This window comes from Calonectris borealis, chromosome 6, assembly GCF_964195595.1.
Source record: "Calonectris borealis chromosome 6, bCalBor7.hap1.2, whole genome shotgun sequence".
In the NCBI taxonomy this organism is placed as follows: Eukaryota; Metazoa; Chordata; class Aves; order Procellariiformes; family Procellariidae; genus Calonectris; species Calonectris borealis.
This window is the reverse complement of record NC_134317.1, coordinates 41,446,296-41,457,358: the sequence shown is the minus strand read 5'-3', so window position 1 is coordinate 41,457,358 and position 11,063 is coordinate 41,446,296. Positions and strand designations below refer to the sequence as shown.

Sequence of the window (11,063 nt, the reverse complement as noted above, 5' to 3'; positions counted from 1 at the left end):
GGATCATCTTGGGCTCCTTAGGAGGTGTAATAAAGTACAAGCCCTTTAGCTGCACCGGTGTTTTTTTCTGCAGTGTTTCAGTGCCAGCACATACTTGTCTGTGATGTAATTTTTTTCCATTAATAAATCCACAGACCCTGCTGGATATCACTGCTGTTATGTTTGCAAAATGTTACAATGCTAATGGAGCTCTGCTTGTTTACGTATCTTGACAATGTGAAATATTGGCCTCCTAGGTATGAAACAGGCCTTTCCAAGGTATTTAAGCATTCCACTCTCCTTGGACTAATGGACATCTTGTTAAAGCTGTCAGACTTCATTTCTAGTTTGGCAGATGACGCGATCTTATGGTGTAGCGGAGATTTGCCCTTATGTTTTCTTTTAACACCATCAGCTAGCCACTGGATTCCCCTATCCCAGGGCTTGCCGCTAATTGAGATGCAATCATATTTTGCTGCACAGCGTATAAAAACATCCATTTTATTATGTAAAAGCGGTCTGTTGAGTACAGCAGCAGCAGCAGTTTGAACAGCTGATTGCTTCTTCTGATTCTCAAGAGTGAAGTTTTACAAGATGGCTTGGTTTAAGAGCAGCGCAGAGGGAAAACTGTATCTTTGGGGTGTGCTCTGCATCAAACGGCCTCCTTTTACACAGGATACTGGAGAATGAGGTACGTACTATGCACTTAAAATAGAGCCCTTTGAAACTGGCACGGGATACTCGGTCTTGTCCAAGTATCATTAATCACCGTTATGACTCTCAGACAAAACTAGCCTCAACTTCATGTTGCTTGTTAAAATAAGAAATGTACATTTCAGTATTTCATTTTCAGCTGCACTCACTGCACTTCATAGCATAGCCAAAACTAACGTATTTAAATCATTATTTCACATTTATTTGGACAAATTCTGTATGTATAGTATTTTTATAACAAGATGGCTTATTTTGACTGTATTAAAAGAAAAAAATTACTATCAGTGTCTGGAATGCAAGAAAAAAGAAGGATTTCTTACACTGCAGCGCATGTTCAATGTGTGATTTGAAATCTGACTGCAGTTACCCAATAGCGTCTTATCTTCCAATTTCTTTGCTTTATTTTTAAAATTTCTTTCTTTCTTTCTTTCTTTTTTACAAAGCCCTCCAAATAGTAGGTTTTTGGACACAAACCTGTCTAGCACAAGCCTCAGTTTGGCTGGAAGGCCGAGCCTCTGTAAGGCTTTCAGCCAGTTTTCAGGCAAACTGCACTGATGCAAATCTTACTGCACCACTGAACTGGAAATTCCTTGCATGGATACAGTGATGCAGCTGCACAGGTGGCTGAAAACCCTGGGTAACACGGACCTAAAAATAAGGCACTGCCCCGCCTCTTTAGCCAGAATTCCTCAAAGGGCAGGGGCAAATGCAAGGATAAGGGCTCAGGGAACAAGTTACGCAGAGCTTGAAAGGGTGATAGTGCTAAGCCAGGTCTTGGGGAGGTGAGGTTGGAACTGAGGTGGCTGAAGAAGGGAAGCCTGCGGGATATCTAGGGAAGCCAGACACAGCAAAGCTTTGCCTCCGAAGCAGGGTCAGAGCTCTCTTTTAAGGCCCCTGTGCTGCCTTGCAGAGCAGGTGCTTTGTTTTCTGCTTGTGTGGGGTCAGAGTAAGCCTGACGCCAAATCTCAGGATGTGACACGCTTGTTTTTAATGCCCAAGTAAGGTGGGGAACTCATCTATCTGCTTTTACTGACGAAATAATCATTCGTTTCTTGTAAAGATAAATAGTTGCAGGCGTAAGAAGCAGTATCAATGCAATACCACTACCCAGTCATCAGAAGAGCCATGGTTCCCAACACAACTGTTATGTGAGTGGTGAGTGCACGCACAGGCCAAACGCTGTCTGAAAAGAAGAGAGAGTGTTTGGCTGCTCTGAGAAGGTTGTAGACATTGAACGAGAGCTGGAGCAATGGCAGGATGAAGCAGAGGGTGGGTTTCCAGTTCCCTCTTGAAAGCGATGCTAAACAGGAGAAAACTGTCAAAAATGGAGGGATTCCTGTTCAGGCTGCAGATCCCAGGGCTGAGAAGAGGGGACCTGCCTGATGGGGTGGCTGATCAGGAGGACATCGTTAGGAGCTCTCAATTACTCATCTGCTCTGAAGACAATGGCTGCACCTCAAAGGTCTGCGCAATCTCTTGCCAAGTTCGGACAACAGCGTTTCCACGTGTGGTACTGGGTGCTGGCGGGCACTGTGCTGTGGAGGAGCGGAGGGCAATCACACAGAGACCATCGCTTCAGCCCAGGCACCAGCTATAAATAGACATCTTGATGTCACTCGTATAAAAAAGCAGCAAGTGAGAATTAAATAGTTTCTGAAGAACAAGTACCAGCCTGGGACTGACGGAGGGCATCTATACGCTCTTGGGGAAAGGGATTCTGCTAAAAGTAGGGTTTTTTTTTTTCCTTTTCCTGAAACAGGCACTGATTGCTTTATTCTCTGATACATGCCCTCACGGGAAGGGATGATATATTAAACTGCTTGACACAGTTTTGAATTTGAGGATGACCCAAATCTCGGTTGTCGTACATGAAAACTGCCAGATAAACACTGCGCTGACCAGAGCAGGCAAGCGTCACCTTTTACATTTATGAAGTTTGAATCGATGGTAAAATTAAGTCGTAAAGATTAAATGCAGCTTGCTGGTCTTTGTCAGTAAGGGGGGTGGGGTTCACAGCCCTTTTTCTGTCACGCGTTTGCGTAACGCATTTGGTGTCCTCAGCTTGAGAGGCTTGTAATTCGCATTTAAGGAATTATTGTGAAAATTGACGTACGAGGGCTGTGACGGGAATCCCAGAGAATACTTGATCCTTGTCAATGTTAATTAATTAAGCACTGATGTATCTGACACTAGAATTAATCACGTCCGCTTATCCTTAATAGGAAAATTCATGGCTGAAGGAATCCCACGGGGCTACGAGGCTGGGTGAAGGTTCAGGGCACGAGGAGACGGGTTTCTGGCCCACTCCCCCCATATTTGTGGCAGAGAAACCCCCCAGGTTCACAGCAAGCAAGGTTCGACGCCTGTTTCCCCGATTTCAGGAAAATTTTCTTCAGCTTTGCGGACAAGAGGCCTCGGGAGGGCAGGTCACCGGCGGGCTGGGACGGCCGGGGAGTCCGGGGCTGTGCCCGGCCGGGGGGCGCGGGTGCCGCGGGGAAGGGGGTCCCCGGCGGGGCTGCCCAGGGCTGAGGGGGCTGCTGCGGAGGAAGGGGTGCGCGGGGAGCCGCCAAGCCGCCCTCCCCTGCCCGGGGGGTCGGTGAGGGGCGTGAGGCGGCGCGCGGCCCGTCCCCTCAGGGCGGGGGGCGGCGGCGCATGCGCGCGGCGGGGGGCGGTGACGGCCGGGCTCTTCACGCCGGCGCCGGCGAGCGGCAGAGGCGGCGGGAGCGCTGGGGCCGGCGGGTCAGCGGTGGCCGAGCAGGTCCGCCATGGGGACGCAGGGAGCCGGGCGAAAGCGGCTGCCGAACCGGGAGCGCCTGACGGCGGAGGACGATGCGCTAAACCAGATCGCCCGCGAGGTGAGCGGCGGGCGGCGACCCCTCCTTCCCCCCCCCCCCCCACCGGGCTCCCCCAACCGCCGCGCACGCGCCCGCGGGAAGCGGTCACGCCGGCGATTCAAGGGCAGGTTGATGAAACGCGAAATAAAAAACCGCATTCATCTCAACGGTGTCGGCCTGTTTTATGATCCTAGGGCACGGCTTACGTCCGGAGCGCTTAAAGTGTATATCTGTGAGGAAAACGGCGTGCACTGCCAGCGCGGGCTGAAAGCCCGCCCTGCTCCAGCCCCTCCGTGAGGGGAAATTAATTGTCTGCGGCTGCTGAGGTTGGTGTTAATGACCGAGAACCGGAAAACAGGCCACTCGGGTTTGTTATGGCTACATATAAATGAAAAAACGTAAGCCAGAAGACTGCAAGGTGATGCTAGGTGTAGGCATAAGCGTGCAATCTAACTTGGAAACTCGCTTATATTTATATTTCATGAGTTAGGCTTGCTGCTCACTAGACACTGCATTGTGCTTGGTCTGACTTTAAACAGTTAAAACCAGCTGATGTCTGTTTTCTCTCTACCTCCTTATTCTTACTTGTTGTGTGCAGTTCCATTCAATGGTGAATAGGATGACATGAATTCGTTTTTTATGTTTACTAAAGCTGACACAGGTTGTCCTTCCTTCCACAGTCTTCTGATGGGGGAGATGGGCAGCCCCAACCTGAGATCGGGATAAGCGGCCATGGGGTTGTTCTTCGCTGTGTCTGAGCTGATCCGATGCTGGCTGCTGCTGAAGGTGGCCATCCTCTTACCCCAGCATGGGTTATGTGTGTCTCCTCCCCGCCTTGTGTTGGTCTGACCTCAAGATGGGTTTCAAGATAAAGCATTCATCTAGAAGAGATTTAAGTCTCTCTTGGTTTCTTTTCCTGAATCACAGTCGCAGCAGGATCAGATGAATGCTAACATGGAGCTTATTTTTGGTGGCAACTGGCTGTTAGATTGAGTTAGCTCTAACGTTGTGCACCTTGGATATTATCACTAATGGCAGCCCTAACATAGGAAGTCTTTACTATTCTTGTAACCATTTTTAAGTGGTTTGTAACATCTTTGGAATACATGCAGTAGACTAATTTCTGTGTGATGGATTTGGATAGTGTGTTTCCAGAAGTCATATATTTGTATGATGAGAAAGTTCCTAGGGATAGAGTTTGAGGTAGGAGGACAAGAACGTCTCATGTCCTGGACATAAGATAGCAAGTAAAAGTGATTGTGCTGTCTATTAGAGGTTGAGTCATGATAACATCCTAGGAATTGCTTCAGGATGAGGGTTTAAATTCCACAACTGTGTTCTGGCCATGCTGTCATTTGATCAAGGAAAAGATCAATCTGTAACGGGGGGGGCTAGGTTGTCCTTCTCTATTGCACATTTCTGTCCTGCTTTCACTTTTCTTTAGCTTATGTACTGCTTTTCACTGTATTGTGAAGTGGTTTGTGGCCTTAAGTACTATGTTGTTTTGTGTTTCGTTTTTGTTTTGTTTTGTTTTTTTCTTCTGGGGATTGTTTAAAGGACAACTTTTTGGTCAGAAAGCCTGACACAAGCATGTCTTTTATCTTTTCCCTCGAGTGCTAAAACTGTGAACTGCCAAGTTCAAGGTTCAGCATTTTCCCATATTATTTTAACTCTTTGCATTACTCTGTCTTGGGTTTTATGCACTTATAATAGTTTTGTTGTTTAACTGCCCATTCTCCACACAAGGGATCCCAGATGAATCCTTCCATATGATCTTAAGAACTCTTAAAAATGTAAAGTAAGCCTTTTGTCTCCTCCTAATAAAGATGCTGAGAGTCCTCATGTTGAGAAGGGTTACAAGGATTGCTGACATTTTGGCTCTTCCAGCCTTCCTTGCAGGTGTTCAGGCAAAGCCGAGACATAGACGTGTTGCGTTTGTGCATAGGTTTTCAATCTTTTCTTTCCTTTGGTCTTCCTTTGTTATCTGGAAGCCACAGGTGCTTGCAAGTTATTAGCAGATTCTTGGGTTTCATTTTGCCATGTTCAGGTGGGAGCCTAAAAGAGCATCCAAACCAGATTTATTCATAGAGGTACTCTTACCTTGGGGTCTCTGGGAGTAAGCTGAAATGTGTGCATGTTCTCTCCTTTTGGTTTTCCTCCAAAAGGACTATGCTGCTCTGATACTTTATGGTTTTATTTTGTAATTGTCAGTATATCTTGAAAACTCAACAGTCCTAGCTACACTGCGTGCTTCTGTAAGGACACATTAAGACTTGTAAAGACTCCTGCCATTTGAAGCATAAATTCTTTTGAATTTGCAACTGGGATGTCTTGCTGTGTATGTGCAGTCTTGCGTAGACCAAAAGAGAGCCTTGTGCAGTGAAGAAGGCAGTCCTCGCCCCCGTGGGATGCGAGAACCGTCTTAAGAGGAAGTAACTAAGCAAGCGGAAGGAAATTGTAAAAGTGAAGCATATTGTAGTGATAGGGTTTTAGTAGCAGTATTAGTAATGTTAAGCAGCAGTAGTAAGTTTTAATGTTTGAGGCAATTTCTGAGCTAGATCAGCTGCAAGTAGTTTATAACCTTGTCTAGACCTGTTTAGAGCAGAGGTAAAAGGTACAGTTACTGTAAATCACCTTGCCCATCAGGGAAGAGTAGTACCATACCACTAAATCTGGCTGTTGAGTTTCTGACTGACATGGTAATTAAATGGATGGCAAATATGTAAATATAGTTAAAATAAGAACATGGCGTTCTGAGTTTCTAACGGAAACATGACTGCCACTCAGGACTTGCTGTACGCACACCTAGCTTGTATTGCTGAGGTTATTTTTTCCAGGTGTCAGCTCTTACAGCTGAGAGCGAAGCTGATCAACGATAGGGTTCTCCGCTTTCAGACTCGTGTTGATGCCAGTAGATTATTCTGTGTTTAGGTCAATGGAAACTTTTGGGCTATTTTATTCCTCTCCGTGAATACATGCCAGCAGTGTTTGCAAAATCTAACAGTTTGATACTCCTCGAGGTCTGTGCCAGCACAGCCAGTAGTAGTTGCGTACTGTGCAGTCTGTTCTTTCGGGCGGGTGTACGTGTGGTTCGGGAAGGCAGAGTCCTGGGCTGCTGAACCTTGGAGGGACTGGCTTCCTGCTTTTTTTCCTGCTTGGGATAGATGGGTTTGATATGATAACTTGAGATGTCATTTCGAGGGGAATTTTTTTTTTTCCCTAACTTCGACTCTGCTCTCTGCTAGCTACAGTAATAGTTAAGTGTTACATGAGCAGAAAGAATTTTGCAAATCCAATGAGGAACTGCCATCTATGTAAATGAGATTTCTCTTACAGGCAGAAAATATTAGTTACTGGTTTTTATTTTCTTGAATGAGGAAGAACAAGGTCAAGGTAAATTTCTTGTTTTTATTAGGAAAGTAATTTACACCTTGTTTTGCTAATGTTTTGCAAACAGATGTGTATTACACTGCTCAGAAAAACAATCCTGCCTTGTGTCATCTCTGTGCTAGAAATCTTCTCTTTTTCATCCAGCAATTTACAGAGTAGAAATCTTTAGCTGGTAATTAATTTGAAGTTACTAATTCAAGCAACATGACTTTGTTTTTACTATTAAAGGTAGTAATGTTATGAGGGTTGCTTATTCACTCTTTGTACACTGTATGTCACTTCCAAAGTGTCAAGAACTGTCACCTACATACTTGTATATACATAATTATTCTTTTTTAAATACCTGGCATGATCAGTTTATGGACCGTAGATTTGAGTGTTTCCCTTAAGTTTTTAGTTTGGGTGTTGACTTGCCTTCTTAGTGATTCAAAAATTGGGATGTTACACTCCTATGAAGGAGCAGAAGTGTAGCTGACTAGGTATAGCTCAAAACGCAGGTGAAACCAGCCAGCCAGCTTTACTGGTTACAGTAAGAAGGCACTAAGTAACTTCAAAAGCCTAAATTGGAGTTTCGGGACTAGTGAAGACATACTGTGATCATTGTATGTGGAATCTAAAGGCCTGGCTTTTAAATTGAGGGGATAATTTGGGGAAGAATTCTTTAAATTATACAACAATTTGGGTGACCTGCATAAATAGAATGGAAACAATTTGGTAAGAGTCGAACCTAACACAAGCAGAATGGATATTTATATATAGGAACGGAAGCCACGCAAACTTTATTGAACTGTTATGCATATCAGAGCATTTAAAGCAGCATACTCCCTAAGGATATACTAGGTAACACCAGTGTAAGATCTGTGTGCCTGGCTGGTATAGTGGTAGAACTTTTTTGAGCAGTATTTGGCATTTAAGAGGTGTGTGGAGACTTTTGTAAGCCAGATAGATATTCCAAGAGAAGCCCTTGGAAACAGGCTGTTTTATGTAGCACTGGTTGCTTGTACTTGACTTATTTTTTATTTCAGTACTTTCTGCCTTTATGAGTGTTACCATATCAGCTCAAGAGAACAAATGATCTGAAAAAGCATGCCTGGCTGTAGGTCTCTCTTCTAGAATAGAAAGCTATGAAAGCAAGGGGTGCTCATGGAGGGCTTGACTCAGCCTGGTTGACCTAAATATAGGAAGGAAGGAGGACTTTGTAGGCAATGCTTGCCAGTAGAGTGTGGAGAATTGTTCCAAAACTGAGATGATTTTATTTAGCAAATGTGCTGTTCTTCATCGAACACTCCTTTTTCCTCGTATTTTATGTCTATATACCCAACAAATGGCACTGGCTTCACTTATAATCTTTCCCAAAGAAAATGTGTGAAAAAGTAGCGTTGGATGGTTTAAGAAGCGAGACAAAAATCTTAAGACCCATCTCATTTTAGTTAAATGGGTGATTGTAGCCTGTCTCCCAATGCACAGTCTGCCTCACAGTATGCCTATTGCAACTTCAAATAATTAGTTGCCTGTTTTTGTGTCCATGCCTGGCCTGAGTCCTCTTCAGCTGTTCTCTTGCTGTCTGAGGAAACAGCTGTTGAGGAACTGTGATTCCTATTTCAGTCAAGCAAGAGACTACTGTTAGGATTAACAACATGGGAAGCCCAGCCTTTTTCTTTGCAAGCCCAGATGCTGAGCTTGTCTGCAGGATGTAATGCTAATCATTACCTCATCTAGAAGGATGTTTTTCCAGGGCTGTTGCTGAATAAAGTTGGAGCTCAAGTGTACTTGCAAGGCTTTCAACACTGTTCAGGTTTTTTTTTTCCTCCTTTGGTTGCAAGGAGCATAATCCACATAGCGGTTTGGGCTCGTGAAACAAGGTATTTGTCTCTCCTGTAAAATCAGCAGGTTGCCAGGAGCAGTGAATCTGTCTAGCTAAACATAAGCACTCACAGGCAAACCTTAAAATAGCAGCTCTGAAATATCAGCTGTTGTCTCGCTTGTGTTGAAATACTTTTTGGGGGAGAAGTTGCCCATTGGTATGGGGGGGAGGGAGAGGGAGCTGCAGTAAGCCAAACTTTCCTTCAGATAGTCGTAAGGTGGCTTTGAGAGTTTTGTGGGTGTTTTGTTTTGTTTTTAAGTACCAGAGATGCTTCTGAGAAGCATGGTCACTTCATCGGGGAGCTTTCTCTGTTTCTGGTGTTATTTGGTGCTCTTGCTCATCACCCTGAATCTACTAGAGATGAATAGCTGGCCTTGCACATAGTAGAAAAATAGCTGAAGTTTGGGCTTTCATCACACAGTAAGGATAAGGGAAGTGCTTAAGGGCTTCTTATGGGAAGACATCTGTAACCATTTACTCCCAAGACTCTCTCCTTTTCTTTCACCTTATTTCAGTTAGGGAACAAGAAGTAGGCTGTAGAACTTTCCCAGTTTTAGCTGGAAAAGTAACTGGTATGTGCATTGAAATGAGAATGTTACATCAGGCAAAAATATATTTAGGAAGCATCCATATGGGTAGTTCTGGTCTTCAGTCTTGCAAGTTAGTGTTGGCCAATTCCTGGTGAACGCGTTTTTCATACCATGGGTAGCTGAGATGAGTTGTTGTGGTGCAGATTACTGCAGTTCAAGGTTACTGTGATTGCTAGATTCCAGCCTAGCATCTTTGCCCATAATTTTGTTTTAAAACTAAGATGCTGTAAGGTAAATTGCTGCTGGTGAAGAGCTGCTGGATGCTTCTTCATCCTCTGCCCTGTGAGTAGTGTAATGTCTGACAGGAGAATGAGACTAGTGACTGGAGACAGTAGTCTCTTAAACTGAGTAGTCTGATGTGCTAGTGCTCATTTGCAGGTACTCTTAGATATTTTGAGGGTGGAGAACCACCAGTGTTGCTGGTAGGTAGCAAGAAATGTAAGGCAACTTCCAACGGCCTGTTTGAAGAAGCTTTAACTGTTGAAATTAAAGCTTGGTGGCATAATAAATACTACATAAGGCAATACTTCACTGGTAGGAATTTGAAGGTTTTAATTACCTAGGAGGAGCTGATCTAGTTGCCATGCAGTGCTTGTAGTGTGTAAGTGACTTTAGGTAGGTGAATGACCATGTGACATAATTTTCTGTTATGAAAATGTGGAAGTTCTGGTCAGGCTGTTAAAAACTACTGATTATTGGAGGCTACAGAGAGAGTACAGAAGTCATGTATTCAGAGGCTGGGAAAAAGCATGGCAGTAATACCTTCACGTCGGCAGGAATGTGCCGTAACTCTGACCACTGTACTAGTTTGACAACTATCCATACCTAGAGTACTTGCTGGTTAGACCCCAGTGCCAAAGACACTTCCTATGCGTATTTGGATGGATTTCTAATTCTGACTTTAAACAAACTTAACTAAGTGGCATGAAGTGTGGAGGGCCAGGCTTGGGAAGTATTTCCTGATGCGCAGAGCTAGGAGCAGTTTTATGGGCTAACCAGCTGAGAGTTTTGGGCACTGAGAGAGGAGAAGACGCAAGCTAACTGACTAACGCTGTTTCCAAAACTGAAGGTTGCTTGTTTTGGGACGTGGATGTATGCCCAAACCAAAAACTGGGCAGAAGAAAGGAGTGTATCCCTGGTTAAACGAAGCAGCGTCTCCCTGAGACCGATTTGACTTGCATAGCAGCATCTAGCCTGCAATCCTGTTCTCTGTTCCTTTATCCCTTCAGTGTGTCATGATTTCCTGTAAGTGAATTTCTGATACAGTGTGTACCCCTTTAGGGTGTGGAATTCTGAAGGGGAGGGGCGTGGTTTTCTTCAAATCCTTTGAAAAATGTTGGGTTTATTGGCAGACATAAAAAATGGAAGTTTTAACAAAACTAGCTATTTCTGGATTAAGGGAAGATGGATGTTTGGGGTATTGAGTATAATTGCACATAAATGGCACAACTGTGGTCTAAAACTTTGAGTGACTAATTCTGACTTGGAAGCTCCACTGAATAGATTGAAATAACTTTTGTTAATTTAGGGACTTAAGATACTGTTCCGTGCCAATAAAAACGAGTGTCTGAGCTAATTACTCATTAAAAATTTCTGACCTAGAACTGGAAAGTTGATTGCTTTGTGATGTACTTTCAATAAAATATCCTGGGTTTGATCTGAAAAGAGGCGGATTTGTTCAGCTGCATCTGC

The 11,063-nt window shown here is 44.2% G+C and overlaps 1 protein-coding gene across 1 annotated transcript in view; it reads left to right on the top strand.

Moving 5' to 3' along the window:
- Window positions 1-2,448: 2,448 nt before the first annotated feature.
- LRRFIP1 (LRR binding FLII interacting protein 1) overlaps window positions 2,449-11,063 on the top strand; it is a 115,481-nt gene continuing 106,866 nt past the window's right edge. Inside the window, exon 1 of the mRNA XM_075153904.1 lies at window positions 2,449-3,548. Coding sequence (XP_075010005.1) covers window positions 3,459-3,548 — 90 coding nt within the window. The 5' untranslated portion in view covers window positions 2,449-3,458. The remainder of the gene's footprint in view (window positions 3,549-11,063) is intronic.